Source organism: Diceros bicornis, chromosome 17 (assembly GCF_020826845.1).
Source record: "Diceros bicornis minor isolate mBicDic1 chromosome 17, mDicBic1.mat.cur, whole genome shotgun sequence".
NCBI lineage: Eukaryota > Metazoa > Chordata > Mammalia > Perissodactyla > Rhinocerotidae > Diceros > Diceros bicornis.
Window position 1 is genome coordinate 23,586,808 of NC_080756.1, and position 19,402 is coordinate 23,606,209.

A 19,402-nucleotide genomic window follows, 5' to 3' on the forward strand; every position below is an offset into this window, starting at 1 on the left:
CATTGCAGGAAGAGAAGGAGGAACCTGGGAAACAACTAGGTTAACCTGTTCAATTTACAGAAGAGTAAACTGAGGCCAATTTGAGGCATCCCAAACTGAAATGACTTTCTAGCCAAATGACTTTCTGCCCATGCTTTTCTAGTGGCAGAATCAGGCAACTTCATCTGACCATTTGACTTTTCTCCATGGAACCTTCCTAAATACAGGAGACTGCCAGCATAATCTCGTATTCATCTTCATTCATGCTTCTAGAAAATTCAGATCATGTCTCTAAAATAGACTAATTCATAGAATCAAAGAGTGAAATGGTGCTTGCCAAGGGCTGGGGGGAGGTGAAAATGAGGAATTACTAATCAACAGGCATAAAGTTTCAGTTAAGCAAGATGAATAAGCTGTAAAGATCTGCTGTATAACATTGTACCTATAGTCAACAATAATGTATCGTACACTGAAAAATTTGTTAAGAGGGTAGATCTCATGTTAAGTATCCTTGCCATAATAAAAGAGAATTAAATAAAAATTCAGATCATGTCAGCAAACAGCTGGAGAGGAACAAAATGCTTGCTTTTAAAAGATGGCTTGAAACTAAAAATTATATTCTAGGTATGATGAAAATTTCTTTCTCTTCATTAAGTGAAACCAGGCGACATTTAGGTTAACGATCACCTGAATGCCACATTATCCCATAAAAGAAGCTGTTTTTTAAAAATTTATAAACTTAAAAAGAAATTTTCTATACCCCAAATTACAATATTGATGCAGCTGTGTATATAAAGAAGAGATTAGAAAAGTGTGCATGGTCCAGCAAAGAAAAGAGTGATACCGAGAGTTGAGAAGAAAAGTGGGAAATAAGCCAGAAGTGGAAGGATGGATAGATATGTGATGGAGAAAGTATAGTACAATATCAATGGTAAAAGCAAGGTGGGTGGTATATGAGTGTTCACTGCAAAATTAATTCAAGTTTGTCTTATGTGTGAAAATTTTCACATTAAATGTTATGTAAAAAAACCCAACCAGCATGAGATTACCCAAGAACTTCAGTGCCTTCCATTAAAACAGTCCTGGGTAAAAAGAACTAAAGGAGAAAAGGAAGGAGATGAAGACTTCTACATTTTGAATGAACACACTGCAAGGAAGCAGTCTATGGGAAAAGGCAGAGAAATTCAAAGCCAAAATTTAACATGCAGGGACTGTAGTCATTTTTACCATAGCAAAACAAAGCAAAGAAGTATAATAACTATTAAAAAAAAATTTGAGGTTGATGACTAAGGAGTTGGGCATCTGTTCATATGTTTTTTGGCTATTTGGATATTTGCTTTTATGTAGTTTCCGTTAAGTAGATACTCCACACACCCAAAAGAATGGCTAAAATTAAATATTGAAATTACACTTCCAAATGTTGGCAAGTCTGTGGAGCAACTGAGACTCTCTCATACATTGCTGGAAGGAGTGTAAATTGACAAGACCTCTTTGGAATTGTTTGGCCCCATGTACTCAAGTTGTAATATCATATGAATCACCAATCCTTTGTAAAAGCTCAATAGAAATATTGTACATAAATGGCCAAAAAAACATGTATAGAATGTCCATAGCAGCATTATTCTTAAAAGCCCCAAATTGGAAACAACCCATATGCCCATCAAAAGTAGAATGGAAACAATCAATCTGAGTCTATACAACAGAATTCTATACTGCAATAATAGAACAGTACTGCTACATGCAACAACACTAATGAATCTCATAAACAAGGCTGAGTAGGAAAAAAAAATCACAAGAGAAGATACACTGTATGATTCTACTTATATAAAATTCAAAATCAGGCAGTATTAATCTATGCTGTTACAGATCAGGTTGGCGGTCCACAGAAGGGGATGGGCTGTGGCACTGGTCTCGCTCTGTTTCTTAACTTGGATGGTTGGTGATGGGGTGGTTCACTTTGTGATAACTCAATGAGCTTGACACTTCTGTTTTTTATACTTTTTTTTAAGGCATGGTTTACCAAAAGTTTATTTAACAAATTTTAAAATGAGCTATGAAATTTCTAATTTTTTTTTTTTTTTTGGAAAAGAAAATAATAGTCATAAAAAACTTGACAACTTGATTTAAAAATAACTTACAAAGTGAAATCAAATTATTCCCCCTTATAACCAATGAACGTTTTGACAAAGAAAAAAGCCTTTAGTTTCAAAAACTGAACAAATAAAACCATACAATATTTTCCAAACTGATAAACAGTCACATGTTAAAAAGTATTCTTTCTTTTATTTTTAAGTTTCCTGGATAAAACTAAAAAGACTAAATTTAAATCACCAGGATGATTTTAAAGTAACAATTTCATTTTTGATTTAAAGTAATATCTTTTATATTGGGGGATTTTAAAAAATTAAATAAGCACTCACTAGATAAAAAACAAAATATTTCTGTTTTGTTGCATAAAATGATATTCTTTCAATTTCAAATTTCAAAAGTTCCTTTATTTTTTTGATATGTTTAACAAAGGATAAACATTGTGTCACTTTAACGCACTTTATAAAGAAAAATAATTTGTACTAAGTAGCATTAGCAAAAACAATTTAAGACACAAATCAGCTTCTAGGGAAACACTGCAGTTTGAACACAAGTTTATCTCCTTTCCCTCCCCAACTAGTACCAAAATGAGTAAAAGAAATTTATTTTCTGGAGAACCAGAACCTCAATCTGAAAGGCAGGATTTACAGAGACACAGACACAGTGAAGGTTAGGGAGTGAGGGTCAATGGGACAAAAAACAGGATCGGGTGACAGTGAACATACTTAACACACTGAGAGCCTCCTGGTCCACCTCCCCCGTTCTGTTTCCAGAATGCTGGACCTCACATTGACTCTCCTCCAAAGGCAAGAAAATCAGAGATTCTTCCCTGGAGAAACAATCTCTCTACAGAGATTGACATTTGAGGCGCTCCTAATACACAAATTGGTTCATCACGGGTCACCCTAAAATGGCAATCTCCAGTGACAAGTGGAGATCATGCACCCAGAGCTTCCAACTAGCTTGCAGGCATTTTTTAAATTTATTTATCTTTATTTATTTATTTTTTTTGTGTGTGAGGAAGGTCAGCCCTGTGCTAAGATCTGCCAATCCTCCTTTTTTTTTTTGCTGAGGAAGACTGGCCCTGGGCTAACATCCGTGCCCATCTTCCTCCACTTTATATGGGACGCCGCCATAGCATGGCTTGCCAAGCAGTGCGTCGGTGCGTGCCTGGGATCCGAACCAGCGAACCCCGGGCCACCGCAGCAGAGCACATGCACTTAACCGCTTGTGCCACCGGGCCGGCCCTGGCATTTTATTTTTAAAATATAAAATGAAGCCCAAAATCCTCAGATATTCGAGGAATTTCGAGGAATCAGTAGCTACACCAGGAGCAGAAGCAACTTCTAAAATACCAGCATCAATACCCTCAGAGAGAGTACTCAGGCACAGCATTCAACACATGAACAGGATGTGATAAAACAGGAACAACTGGCGACTCAGAAAGAGCTCTTAGAAATTAAAGTAGGAAAGCTGAAGTAAAAATTCAATAGATCTGATGATAAAGTCAAGGAAATTCCCAGAAAATAGATTAAACAAATAAAATGAAAGCTAAGAGAGAAAAGAAAATTAGAGAATCAATCTACGAGGGTTTAGCATCCAAAAAATAGAAGTTCAAAAAATGGGGACTAGAGACAATGGATAGCAGGGTATTATGAAAGGAAACATTCAAGAAAATTTCCCATTACTGAAGGACGTGAATCTCTTGACTGAAAGGAACCACTGAAATGAAATGCCCACTTCAATGACAACAACAACAAAACTCACACCAAGACATACCATCATGAAACTTCAGAATATCAGAAGGTAAAAAAAAAGATCCTAAGAGCTTCCATAGGGGGAAAAACAGATCATATGCAAAGGAATGGGAACCAGAATGTCTCTGGACTTCTCAGTAGCACAGCTGCATGCTAGAAGACATGAGAGCAATTGCTCTCAGATTTTTAAAGGAAAATGCTTTTTCAATCTAGAATTCTTTATCTAGCCAAACTATCAAGAGTAAGGGTAGACTAAAGACATTTTCAGACATGTAGGGTCTTAAAATAATTGGAGGATGTGCTTTAGCATAATGAGGGAGTAAATCAAGTAAAGGAAGTAGGTGCAATTCAACACACAAGGAATTCCCAAGAATGGCTGTGTTCCCAAGAACTAGGCCTAGAAAGCAAGCTGTCTAGACTGCAAAGGGCAGTTTCCAAGGGGAAACGTAAAACTGATAGAGGTTTAACAACTGTGTTTGAGCATTTGAATAGGTTATATATAGGCTTGAAAGATACTGATGGAAATATATGGAAAAAAAATCAGCATTAGGCCCATAAAAAGCTAAACAAAAAGCAAGGCAATCATTAACCCCTAAAAAACAGAGAGAAAGAAAAATGTAATAATAGTGGCACTGGGCTCACCGTCAATCTGACAACAATATCTGATTTAAGATTTAATAAAAAGTTGGGATGTAACAATATTATAAGGAAAGGAAAAGAGGGAGGAAGTTCTTTTTTTCCTCCTAGGAAGATTGGCCCTGAGCTAACATCCGTGCCCATCTTCTTCTACTTTATATGTGGGACGCCTGCCACAGCATGGCTTGATAAGCGGTGTGTAGGTCCGCACCTGGGATCTGAACCTGCAAACCCCGGGCCACCAAAGCAGAGCTCACGAACTTAGCTACTATGCCACCAGACCGGCCCCAGGAAGAGAAGTTTTAAGAGTATTCAATTCTTTAGAAAGAGAGTCAACAGGTAATGTGTAAAACGGGTAAATCAAGAAATAGTAACATAAGCTTATTATTTAGAAATATGGAGGCAAATATCAAAAAATTAGCTCAAACTGTTGAAAGCTCCCCCTTGGAGGGGCGTCAAGAGGTGAAGTAGGGAACTACTACATTTTGTTATAAATTTTTTAGTACATTTAATTTTTTAAAATTTCTTTTTTATTAACAGCTTCGTTGAGATTTAATTCCTATACCATATGATTCACCCATTTAAAGGGTACAATTCAGTGGTTTTTAGTATATTCATAGAATTGTGCAACCATCACCACAATCAATTTCAGAATATTTTCATCATCCCCCCAAAAAACAAATACCCATTAGCAATCACTCCCCATCTTTCCCCAAATCCCTCTTTTGTTGTTGTTCTTTTTAGTTTTAAATTGTGGTAAAATATACATAATACAAAATTTACTCTTTTAACCATTTTTTTTTTAAAGATTTATTTATTTATTTTCCCCCCAAAGCCCCAGTAGATAGTTGTGTGTCATAGCTGCACATCCTTCTAGTTGCTGTATGTGGGACGCGGCCTCAGCATGGCCGGAGAAGCGGTGCGTCGGTGCTAAGCCAGGGGCCAGCCCTCTTTTAACCATTTTTAAGCATACAGCTCAGTGGCATTAACTACATTCACACAGTTGTGCAACCATCACCACCATCCATCTCCAGAACTTTTTCATCATCCAATAACCAAACTGTGTCCCATTAAACAATAACTCTCCATTCTCTCCCTCCCCCAAGCTCTTGGTAAACACTGCTCTACTTTCTGTCTCCATGTATTTGATTCTTCTAGATACCTCATATAAGTGGAATCATACAACATTTGACCTTTTGTGTCTGGCTTATTTCACTTAGCATAATATCCTCAAGATTCATCCATGTTACAGCATGCATCAGAATTTCATTCTTTTTTAAGGCTGAATTATATTCCATTGTGTACATATACACTATATTTTAGCTATCCATTCATCTATTGATGGACACTTGGGTTGCTTTCACTTTTTGACTTATTGACTTTTTGACTTTGATTTTTGAATAATGCTGCTATGAACAATGGTGCACAAGTATCTGTCAACTTCCTGCTTTCAATCCTTTTGTGTATATACCCCAGAAGCAGAATTGCTGGATCAAATGGTAATCCTATGTCTAACTTTTGGAGGAACTGCCATACCATTTTCCACAGTGGCTGCACCATTTTATATTTCCATCAGCAATGCAACACAGCTTCCAATTACTCCACATCCGTGTCAACACTTAGTTTTCTGTTTTTTGTTTTTTTAAATAACAGCCATCCTCATGAGTATGAAATGGTATCTCATTTTGGCTTTGATTTGCATTTCCCTAATGATTAGTAATATTGGGCATCTTTTCTCATGTGCTTATCGGCCATTTGTTTATCTTTTTTGTCTATTCCAGTCCTTTGCCCATTTTTGATTTGGTTGGTTTGTTTTTTGAAGTTACTTTTAGGAGTTCTTTATATGTTCTGGATAGTAACCTCTTTATCAGATACGTGATTTGCAATGATTTTCTCCCATTCTGTGGGTTGCCTTTTTATTCTGTTGATAGTATCCTTTGATGCACAAGTTTCTAATTCTGATGTAGTTCAATTTGTTTATTTTTTCTTTTGTTGCCTGTACCTTTGGTGTCATATCCAAGAAATCACTGCCAAATCCAATGCCATAAAGCTTTTCCCCTATGTTTTCTTCTTACTTTTTGGTCTTTGATCCATTTCGAGTTAATTTTTGTACACAGTGTTAGGTAAGGGTTCAACTTCATTCTTTTGCATGTGAATATCCAATTTTCCCAACTCTATTTGTTGAAAAGATTGTCTTTTCCTCATTGAGTGGACAATTGGCACCCTTAGTGAAAATCATTTGACTATATATCTGGGAGAACTTATGTCTGGGCTCTATTCTGTTCCATTGGTTGATATGTCTGTCTTTATGCCAGTACCACACTGTTTTGCTTACTGTAGCTTTGTAGTAAATTTTGAAATCAGGAAGAGTGAGTGCTCCAACTTTGTCCTTCTTTTTCAAGATAGTTTTCCCTTTCAAGATAGGGACCTATTCAGGGTCCCTTGAGATTCCTTATAAATTTTAGAATGGATCTTTCTGTTTCTGCAGAAAATGTCACTGCGATTTCAATAGGGGTTGCAATGAATCTGTAGATTGCTTTGGGTAGTACTGACATTTTAACTACATTAAGTCTTCCAATTCATGAACAAAGGATGTCTTTCCATTTTTTTATGTCTTCTTTAATTTCCTTCAGCAATGTTTTATAAGTTTCAGTGTACAAGTCTTCTACCTCCTTGGTTAATATGATTCCTAAGTATTTTATTCTTTTGATTTATTTTAAGTGGAACTGTTTACTTAATTTCTTTTTTGGAGTGTTCATTATTAGCGTATAGAAAAATACCATTTGATTTTTAAATAAGACCCATTTATTACACTGATAAAAGATATATACATCAAAAGGAGGAGAAATATATTGCAATTCTCCACAGCTCAAGTTTAATCAGAATGGAGATTCACTGCATTTAAACATTTTATATTATTCAAACAATCAGATTCTTAATTTCAAATTTAAAAAAGGCTGACATTTCATATTGCTCAGTATACTGTAAAGAATGAAGGTAAATTTCTATATATCTTCCTATTGACCTGCAATTTTCTTATTGTAAACAGAACTTGCTTTAGTCTAAAAAATCACACCCTGTAACTTATTCCACCAGAGATGAGAAATATCAACAGAGAATTATCTTTTGCAGCTATCTGATTTCCTACACTCTCTTCTTCACATATGTGGGGGTTTTACTAGATTCTCTGTCAGTATTCTTGCTCAAGTGAAACTCTCCACCACTGGAGATAGTCAATAGAGGGTCTATCTGGGGATTTCAACCTCAACTGGGAGGGTGAATGGGAAGAATTTAATGGACTGTTTTAATTCTTTCGCTTCTTATTATTCTAAGATCATAGGAACTGAAGATGCCAGAAGACATCTGGAAGGTTTAGAGTTAAATAAAATAACAAAATCAACAACAAAACAAAAACAGTAAAATGAAAACTTTTGGCTCATTAAAATAGATCAGACCTAGCCAAAGTGGCTTTTCTGTAAGCCTAAGAATGTGCAGTTTGAATGTGAGGAAAAAGTTATAAAATTACTTTTAGAATTCCAATCGTCTTCACAAATTCCAGATCAAGATTCTAGGAAAAAATGAATTTGTGAGACTTCTTTCCTTCCATCTTTCTGTCAATCAAATACTTACTGAATCACTATTACATTCCCAACACCGTGCTAGGCACTGAAGACACTAAAATGAAAAATATTCAATCCTTGCTTTCAAAGATCTCACCATCTAAGGTGAGATGCAATGTGTAGGGTGGAAAAGAGTATCTCCTGCAACCTAGGTCAGGGGTAGGGTAGTGAGGAAGATGTCAGGAGAGGAAGAGGTAACCCCAGGGCTGAATCTTGAAGGATGAATAGGAAGTGGAGATTATCTATGATGTATTTGTGCACTGTGCTAGGTGTTCAGGTAACAAAGATTAATCAGAGAAAGTCTGCACACAGGTCAGTAGAGGAAAAAAGCCATATAAAAGCTATTTACAAAACAATAAGATTAAATGTTGTATAATAGACGTTATAAAAAGAGAGCAGAACCAAGTCGGTGGGGAAGGGGAACACAGTATAGGAAAGGAGGCACACAGAAGCTAATGTCTGAGCTGACTCTTGAAGGGTTTCAGACAGTCAGTAGGCCAACAACACAGGGAGAAGGCATTCCAGGCATGGAGAACAGTATGAGAATTGGCACAAAGGTACAAAACAAAAGTGCGACTTGAGAGAGCCTAGCATGATTAGGAATCCGCATGTGGTTTAGTCCGGCTGAAATTGAAAGGTAGGCTACGAACCAAAAAGAGGGGTGGGGAGGGAAATACAGTGAGAAAGGGAGGAAGCAACCACGTTATGAATGAAGCAGGGAGACGCTGATCTTCTCGTATGGTTACTAAACCTTCACATTTCTTTTTTTCTGAAAAACTTTGATTATTTTTTTGTGTTAAGAATTTTTTTATTCATCTCTGAGAAAACTTGATACACTAAATATAGTAACTTTTGTCACTGCAAATACTTTTTTTAATTTTAGTTTTAAGTTTTATTCATCTTTAATTTGCAGAAGTTTTAAAATTTGATATATCAAATTCACGGCTTTTTTTTCTTTTGTAATTGATACCACTGTTTCTATGCTTGGAAAATCCAACTGGAAGGTTATTGCAAGAATTATCATAAAATTGTGTTAGGTAACACAAGGTGAAATGTGGGGAGGAGAACTAAGGTAGATTCAAGATATATTTAGGAGATGGGATTAACAGTATGTGAGGGGAGAGACTCAGAGAGAAAGTCACTATCTGGAAGGAAAGATGCCTCAGACGATAACTTCTCAACGAAGGAGCCTGAGATGGGTCAGTTGAAGATGTAGGAGGAACACTAGAAAATTAGCTTCAAGCTTCAAGGGAGACAAGGTCCAAAAGGCATCAACAGGACATTCCATATCTGCTCTCTCAAGGATTAGTTATCGTTTCTAGTTTCTATAGATCTACAAAATTCTGAGTTTTCTCTTGCTTGCTTAAGGCCATTAGAAAGTAACTTTTAGGGCCAGCCCCATGGCTTAGCGGTTAAGTGCACGCGCTCCGCTGCTGGCGGCCCGGGGTTCGGATCCCGGGTGCGCACCGACGCACCGCTTCTCCCGCCATGCTGGGGCCACGTCCCACATGCAGCAACTAGAAGGAGGTGCAGCTGTGATATACAACTATCTACTGGGGCTTTGGGGGAAAAAATAAATAAAATTAAAAAAAAAAAAAGAAAGTAACTTTTAAAACTTCAGAGTGTTATAGTGAATCTTAGTAATATCTATGAGTTTGATGGTTTCATTAAAATGCCAATTATCAAACTGAATTCCATTCTAATTCCACACGATTCAAATGACCAATTCATCTTTCCCCTCAGTAAACTCCTAAGTTTTCTCTTTAGTAGATCTACTTTTTGCTCTAAAATCTATGGCTAGCAAGAAAATTAACCTAATAAAACAAGTTAGAAAACGTTTTGGTTGTTTCAGCTTCTCTCTACTCTTTCAGCTTTTAAGAGATCATGATGCCTTGACCTTGGGATAAGCTTTTGGACATATTCACAAAACTGATAAGAAAAACACTGAATAAAATACAGATATCTAATCCTATTAATTTCTATGTAAAAGTAAATAATCTAAATTCACTTTGGCTATGGAAAACAGATTACTCACCTGCGACCACATTCCGAATATTTACCAATATTTTTTAATATTAAGGCAGCTGTTAGTCGGATGTGTTTAGTTATTGGTCCCTCTTTTTCATCCTTAAAAAGAATGGAAAAGAAAAGAAAAAGAATAAAGATCTAAATCATACAGTGCTCACAACTTTACAGATAAGGCTTTCAAGGCTTGCTTACTGTAAAATCTCGAAAGACAAGGTTTCTTGATCCTCTCCTAAGAGCCATAAGGGCAGCACTGGGATGATTCACAATGGCCTTCTGTGCTCTCGGAGTAGAGCTTGTGCCCCCTACAGCTGGCTGCCTAAAACGATCAGAGAAAGAAAGAGACTGTTAACAGGATGCTGCAGACAGACTGACAATGATGACCAACTTGCCAACCCCTAAGGTGTTTACTTTGAAACTTTGGATACAGGATGAATAAAAGTTTCCATGGTCTAGCATTAATGTTTATTCTTTGTGTCAGCCTTGGCAAAGGCTCTGAGTATTAAGGTGCAGTTTCAAGTATTTTATTTTCCAATCTATCAATTTTAAAGCAAACAACAGATGTTCCCGTGTAGTCCATCTTTAAAGTTACTGTGTTGGTAAACATGCAATCAAAATAAATAAACAGTATCAAAGTTGCGGAGTTCCCATTTTTGAATGCAATGTGAAGAACTAAATAGTCTACAATTTGAGTTGCAAATTATTTTTGCTAAAGGGTACCTAAAAGAAAAATAATATTATGTAAGAATGTTTTGGTACAGGTATAGGTCACCCAGGAAAAGATAACTTAATATGATAATAATATGAAATCATGCTAAATACTACATTTCAAACTGTTATTTTGTTATCTAATCTTATTTTTCATCATTATGAATAATTTCAATCAATCCTTTCAGTATAGTTCTGCTGTCCTTTATGAAAGATATAGAATGGAGGAACTGCAGAGACAAATTTTATATAAAATCAGATTCAAACTACTCTAGATTTCCTTGGCCAAGCAGAAAAACTGCATCAATTTCTGTTGTATTCTGACGAGGCAACGGTGGAAAGAGCACTGACTCGCATGTGAGGAACCTTATCTCTTTCTGACACTGTAACTACCTGCGTGACTTTGAATATTTCAGTTTGCCCCTCTGTGCTTCAGGTTTCACATCTGTAAAGTGGGGATATTTCTGGCACTTTTTTTACATAAGTAAACTAATTCTGAATACTAAATAACGTAAAAGCAATCTTTAAATTGTAAACCAGTTTATATCTATATCTATATATAGATGTCTACAGATATTTACATATAAACGGTTATTAGATTCTATGTATGTGACAAAGATTTCTGATTGATTGCAACTGATATACTAAATATCTCTTCCTCCGAACTGGAGCAAAACCAAATATAGTCCAATATATTCTTATAAGCTACAAATTAAATACAGTGAAAATTATAGATAAAGATATTTGGCAGAAAAATGACTTTTCATTGCCTTTAGGATAAAATCCAAACTCGTGATCATGGCTTAGGAGACCCCTTGCTCTTCACTCCTCATTCCTTGGGTCCCAGTGTGGATGCACTTTCAACCAGAAAGCCTTCCCTGGTCTCCTAGACTGACTGAGGTGGGCTCTCACAGCGTCTTGTGCATATCTTCATTTTAGTACTTCGTACGCTGTACAGTAAGAATTACATATACCTCTCACTGGATCTCCAGACACTTAAGAACGGCAAAATGTACCTTGGTCATATGCATCTCATGTTATACCTCATGCTATGCCTAGCACATAACAGATGCTCACTAAATAGTAATGGAATGAATAAAGCATGCAAGCAGCTTCTGCATTCCCACTTCTAGTTCTCCTTCTAGAATTTCAGCTCTGTGAGGTTACAGACTACATCTTAGTCGTAAAATTCCCTATGTCTGGCACAATGCCCAGTACATAACAGTATCTCAATAAATGGTGACAAATTAATTTATTTTCACATTTTGAGAGTTAAAAATATTATATAGGTCACAGAATCTACAACTAAAGTCCTCAGTTAGAAATAGAACAGGAGACTCTGTAAATCTAATAGGATCTTACAGGAATCTACAACCAACTCAGAACTTGATTACATGCATTACAAGTATGTGTTCATGAAATAATAGGTAAATGAGTCACCATATGGTAAATGTGACATTTATACTCTTATACAGGACCCTCACATGCTACCGTGGCCTCCCCTCGGAGCAGTAGTTGTGAGAAGAAATCTCTTTGCCATTATCAAATACATGTTCCAATACTCTCTCAAAGAAGAACCATTTATACATTTCCAGTTTACAAAGTATTTCTCATATATCATCTATCATTACTTCCAGTGACTTCTCTACAAAGTAGAATCAAAATGTTAGAGCTACAAGCTACTTACAGACCATGTGGTCCGGCCAATATGAAAAGTGATGCCTAGAGAATTTAGGCAATTTGAATAGGATCACACAGCCAGCTAATGGTAAAGCTGGACCAGAACCCAGGTTTCCTGTCTCCCGATATGCTAAGTTGCCTTTCATTGTTAACATGTTTTGCCTAGTGTCCTGATTTTTCTTTGTGTAGGTATAGAAGTAAAGTAATGTTCCTTACTTGGTAGATTTTTGACTTCCTGCTTGTCCTGGTTCATCTTGTTTTAATCCTGCAAGCAGGGCATCCTTTGAACAGTGCTTATCCTTTTTTGAGAAAGAGGAAGTAAAAGAATATGCGTCAAGATCTTTAACACGACCAGAGGAGTTACTGACCAAATAGTATTAAGAAAGTGTACCTGTAAATGGGTAATAAAAGAAAACCTCTGTCGCTGAAAAGGCTCACAACCTTCCCAAAGACATTGCCCTGGATATACATCTTTTCCTCCATGTTCAGTCGCTGCATGGTAGAAAACCTGTGAGGGTGTCTGAAACCACCTACAAAAAATAAAAGTAGTAGAAATTTTCTGACACTTGGATATATCTTTTAAAATACAAAACCTGCTCTCCTAACACAAAAGTTCCAGATCAATAAACAGAAATATTAAGCAAAATGGTGCAAGCAAATCTCAAGTTCATTTCACTTCAAAGAATATTTTGTAATTTTATTTATTTATTTTTTCCCCCAAAGCCCCAGTAGATAGTTGTATGTCATAGCTGTACATCCTTCCAGTTGCTGCACGTGGGACCCGGCCCCAGCACGGCCGGAGAAGCAGCGCGTCAGTGCACGCCCGGGATCCTAACCCCGGCCGCCAGCGGCGGAGCGCGCGCACTTAACCACCAAGCCACGGGGCCGGCCCTCAAAGAATATTTTGAAAATTTCTCTGCTTATATTTCCAAGTCAAATCATTCAACTGCACTGAACACTTTTGATAATTTGTTTTAAGTTTAATATGTTTCATTCTCAATTCCTGACCTTCAGTGAAGGTCAGATGAGAAATTCTTGAAAGTAAATGAAATATTTTAAAACACAATATAACATTAACTTATAAACAAATACCATACTCTACTGTACTTTTAGAAGCTACTCAAGCATTTACTAGATTTCATATTACATATAATAAATTCTAGCATATTCAATCTAACAATCTAAAGGCAACAAATTTTGGTAAGTCTGGCTTTTTAGTTGAATTCACATTTCGTATGTCTGTCCGTGTTTAAGAAGTCACGGGGGCCGGCCCCGTGGCGCAAGCGGTTGGGTGCGCGCGTTCCGCTGCGGCGGCCCGGGGGTTCGCTGGTTCGGCTCCCGGGCGCGCACTGATGCACTGCTTTGGCAGGCCACGCTGTGGCGGCGTCCCATATAAAGTGGAGGAGGATGGGCACGGATGTTAGCCCAGGGCCGTCTTCCTCGGCAAAAAAAGAGGAGGATTGGCGGATGTTAGCACAGGGCTGATCCCCTCACAAAAAAAAAAAAAAAAAGAAAAAAAAAAGAAGTCACGTCTCTCATTTCTCCAACATCATACCCTACTCACTCACATACCCTGGGGCCTAACAATACAAATGTCTGAGTGGGTAAGTGGCCAAGGACACACATCCGAAGAAAGTCAGATCCTACTCTCCCTTAATAATTAGAATATACGGCAACTAGAGAGAATACTGGAATCTAGACAGCAAAGAACACATTAAAAAACTTCAATTACTAATTAGTAACTCAAATATTTGTACAATCACTATCTTTAAAGTTTATGGCAGAGCTCTCTGAGGATTTGAATTTTTATGCATGTCATATAAACGTCTATATTTGAACCAATTTCTGATGTGCAGTATATATACAATATTTCAAATTAACACTCCTTCAGAAAATGATTGATATTTTAACATGAATTTTAATCAAAAGAATTAACTGAATATTTAATTATAAAAGACAGTGTCAAAAATCATTACGGATTACATATTTCTTACAATTCATATTCATCTATATAAATACCTACCAGAAGTTTATTGTGAAACTATCACGGATTGGAAGAACTAATATTGTTAAAAGTTCATACTATCCAGAGCAATTTCCAGAGCAATTTCCAGATTTAATGCAATCCCTATCAAAATTCCAACGGCATTTTTCAGAGAAACAGAATCCTAAAATTTGTATGGAAGCACAAAAGCCCCCAAGGAGCCAAAGCAATCTTGAGAAAGAAGAAGCTGGAGGCATCATGCTCCCTGATTTCAAACTATATTACAAAGCTATAGTAACCAAAACAGTATGGTATTGGCATAAAACCAGACACATGGATCAGTGGAACAGAATAAAGAGCCCAGAAATGACCTTGAGGACATTACCCTAAGTGACACAAGTCAGGCAAAGACAAATACCGTATGACTTCACTTATATGTGCAATCTTGAAAAAAAAAAAGAGCTGAACTCATAGCTAAAGAGAACAGGTTGATGGTTGCCAGAGGTAGGGGATAAGGGGCTAGGTAAAATGGGTGAAGGTAGTCAAAAGGTACAAATCTCCAGTTATAAAATAAATAAGCCACGGGAATGTAATTTAAAAAAAAAGTTTATTGTGAAACTAAAATCAGTAAGTACATTTTTAGTTTGGGAATTTCTTTTTAATTTTCAGCACTCACAATGGTATTTCATTAATATGAAATAAATATGACTGGAGCTCTGTTACACAGACTAATAACTGTCACAAGGAGGCATTTCTTATTGTGTTTTTAAGATTTTAACCTAAATATTATTTAATTATTAATTGAAAGGCAAAGCTGTTTGCAAACACACACAGACACACACACACACACACCAAAATACAAATGTCAAAATGATATCTATTTCTAAACTATTTTGCAATACATTAAATCAAGCGTATTTACAATAGACAAAATTGATGAATTACCAGTCATCAGAAAAAAGGACAAAGTTAGTGCTTCTTTAAATCAATTTTAAATATTAAATATACCCAATTGTGTGTGTGTATGGTTTTAAGACAACACGGATTTTTAAGTGCTCATCACTTTACCTGCCCCACACAGAGTCTATTATTTCCCCCTTACCTACTACCTTTCCCCTCATCCTAAGTCTATTTCCTCTCTATTTATCTAACTACTCAAGTCATAGAAACCATTCATTGATTGTGGTACAAGATGAAGTTCTTATATAATGAATGAAGCTGGTTGCAATGATCCTCTGAGGGTGGAAAGAAGTTAAGGTTTCCAAATCCACTAAATGGTGTACTTGGATTTAAAACATTTAAATGTAATTTCAATGAAAACCAGATACTGAGTTCTCAGAATATTATGGATTTTTCTGGGATGGGGTGGGAAAAGAATGAGAGATGAGGCGGGATGCCACTATTGCTTACTAGTGTGTCTGAAACAATTTTCCTTACTACTGCCTTTCCATCAATAACCTATCCCCCACCCCTCAAATAAACAACATGTTCATTTAAAGAAATCAGGAAAACTCAAAAGAATATCCAAATAAAAATAAAAATTCCCTGTGATTCAATTACCCACAATGCTAACATTTGGTATATTTCCTTTAAGCCTTCTCTCTCTGTGCACATGTTTTTAAACAAAACAGGGACTGTTACTGATAACATTTCAGGTATTGCTGCCACAGTATGGCTATATGGTGCCTTTGTACAAATTAAAAGAATGCTCTGCCTTAAGATACTTTACTGCTATCTGCTGAAAAACTGTTGTAATAAATATACAATTTCTGACATGTACAATGTGGATGGTGTCCTCCCTGATGTGCACAATCACAGGTGGAAGCACTAGGCAAATACCACTTCTCTGAAACTTATTTTACTTACTGGTAATCTAGCTTTCAAGGTGGCTGTGAGGCTTAAATTTGATGACACGTGTAAAATTATTTGGCAAAGAGTAGGCCAAGGATAAATGAGAGCTATTATCATCAGCATCCTTACTGGCAGTAGTAGCAGTCGTAGCAGTGGTACTAGTAACCTCTTGTCTTTTCACCCTGCCCATCTTACTAATCATCTGCCCTGAGACCATTTCCACAACTGTTCTAAAACCGCCAGCCCTTGCTCAATAAAGTTTTAGTTCATCTCCAAGTTAATGCTCCCTATTATCAAGTGACTTTCACCATCACTCACAACTTATTAATTTTTGCTCCTGAAAACACTCCCCACAGAAACTGCTCCGAACTTTTTTCACCTTTTGTTAAACACTGAACTTCCATCTTATTATTTTAGAGCTTACTTTCCTCTGCATTAGTGTAAGTTTGCGAATTTAGGAACAATGTCTTACTTTCATGTCTCTGAAAAAAAAAAAAGCCTTATTACTGAAAGAACTTAAGTTTACTCTTTCTGAGCTTCCTTAACTTCCTTTCTCTCTGTATTAAATCTTCTGTCATTACTCATCCTCTCCTTCCCTTGGACCTTAGCCATAGTAGCCACTATTTCCAGGGTTAACTCCACTTACATACTGAATTCTACTGTGATCCTTCATAAACTATCCCCTCTTTTGCATCTTCTATCTTTTCCTTTCTAGTGAATAGTATACTTAAGTGTAACAATATATATGCTATTCCAACTAAAAACAACAGACAACACTTTTTCTTTGATCCTGTTACTTTCTCAAAAGATAGGAACTAGATTTATAATATCTGGGAAAGCAATGAAAAATTTAATGTTTAATACATTTATTGCAGTAACTATATCTGACACTTTTTTCTCAGTCATTGGCCATCTTTCGAAGAGACACATTATTTTCAATTACATCATCAATATAATTTATGATGCCTAGTCCCCCACTCAGTCCTTAAATAATTGCAGCTAAAGCCCAGGATTAGCTTTCATTCTTTCATTCAAATCCCCTTCAGCCAAACTCTTTTTTCTTTTATCCAGATGAAAAGCTGTTTGATTCAACCAAACAAATTACTCACATAAGGCTACCAGGTACAATTTTCCTGCTTCCAGCTACCCTAGGCAGCCACTTAAGGCTAAAACACTTTCTACCTGAACTAAAATAAAGCCAACAACCATTACTTTATTGGTGTAATTTATACTATAATTATTACTATCACTTTTCCTACCATCAAACAATTTCTTAGGCATCATATACACATAAACAAGTGAAGTAAATAAAGCATACTTTTTCTACTACCTTAAGATTTTCTTTTTTAAAAGCCTGCAATCTATACAGGAGGTCATATATATTAATAACACACAGTACATATTATGATACTATAATAATTCAGCATATTCAAAAGAACAATTTAAAACCAAACATCGGTGGCTATAAAGCTAAGATTGTTTCCTTTGTTTTTAAAACATAAATAACCGGGCTGAAAATAGCACTTTAGTTCAGATAGTTTCATCTAAAGTTTTCTTAGTTGCTCAAGTTCTTGGCAGGCTATTTCTCTTTAATGACCAAAAAGTATTTCTCATCCCTCTTAATAGCCCTCCTGTTGCAAAAAAATTTAATTTGACTTAAAACACATGGGATATATATATCTTTTGCAGGAACATTTTAGTTTAAAAGCTGTGCATTTAAATGTTAATAAATGCACATAAATAATAACACTATATATCAAAAAATCTACACGGCAAACATATTTTAGTTTAAAAAAAGCCATATTATTAGCTGTAGAACAATTAACTTTTGCCTCAACTCTTGACATCTAATTGTTTTACACAGATAATATTCTATGGTAAAAGAAATATCAAGGGTATGCATTATTTTATATTTAAATGAGATTTAGTAACAAGTTGCTAAAATTTGCAGGGAAAAAGCCCAAATCAACAATCTTGCTGGGAGACTAACTCAATTTTATTATATCCAGCTGTAAAAGTTCAAAATGGAAGAAAAGACAATTAACTTTACTATTAAAAAGAAATTAATTTATTGCCTTAATACAGGACTAAAAATTACAAATGCAAGCTGGTCAGCCCAAAATCAGTCCTGGTGTTCTGGGAAACTAAATGTTACTGTTGCTACAGGAATGAATTCTCTGCTCTCAGCTTCTTTGTCACAGTCAGTCCAGATTCAAACTCACAGGTAGGTCTAACTGATTGATTGGCTTAGCTGCCAAAGGCAACGGGGGAGGAAGCAAGTATTGGGCCATTTTCGTTGTGGCTTTTACAGAGAGAGAGCTATCTTGTCTCCTAGTAAGACTCAAGCTATGTGAAATATCTAAAAACATAAGAAGGGTGTTCTGATTGAGGACAGCCAAAACTAACTATCTTTGGCTCAACCTCCTTTCCTTCTAATAATTAATAATATTGACAATATTAATATTAGTATTATTAATTATAATTAATAGAGGAAACGATTTCTGTATTTCCTCTTTGATCCTCCAGCACCAACTCCTACTAACCTACTGGTCTGTGAAGCAGTCACATATTTCACACAGCAGAATAGAAAATGTACTCTAAGGGACCTAGTTTAAATATGCTTTTAAAATGTGTACTCTCCTCTAAAATCTGAATATGGGGCTGAAATAACAGTTCACATTTGCAAAGTAGTATGAATGTGGATTTGCACAATGTAGGCCTTACAATAACGTTAAAATAATAAACTAAACATAAGCTTGAAGATCAAAATGAGTGGTGATGTGTGTATTTGTGTGTTTTTAATGAGATAGATAAAGCATACAAATGCATTGGAAACTTTGGATACTCACTCAGACTCCTTGAAAGATACGGCAGTGTATCACCTCACACTGTTCTTGACAAAGCTGCTCACGGCATAAAGCACCTCCCCTACCTGAACTTCTGTTTGCTCCGTACTTACTATGTATCCGGCATATTCACAAACATCATCTTATTTGATTTCTATGATGGCTCTTTGAAAAAGGTAAAATTATCCCCGCATTACTGCTCAGGAAACAAGCTTTCTGTAACTTTCC

General features: G+C 36.1%; 1 protein-coding gene across 1 annotated transcript in view; it reads right to left on the minus strand.

Annotated features, from left to right (window-relative positions):
• The window catches only part of ARID2 (AT-rich interaction domain 2), a 156,074-nt gene that overhangs the window by 1,931 nt on the left and 134,741 nt on the right, over positions 1-19,402 (minus strand). Inside the window, exons 17-20 of the mRNA XM_058558442.1 lie at positions 12,885-13,023; positions 12,710-12,792; positions 10,301-10,424; positions 10,116-10,207 (exon numbers count right to left, since the gene is read on the minus strand). Of these exons, the coding sequence (XP_058414425.1) occupies positions 10,116-10,207; positions 10,301-10,424; positions 12,710-12,792; positions 12,885-13,023 (438 nt within the window). The remainder of the gene's footprint in view (positions 1-10,115; positions 10,208-10,300; positions 10,425-12,709; positions 12,793-12,884; positions 13,024-19,402) is intronic.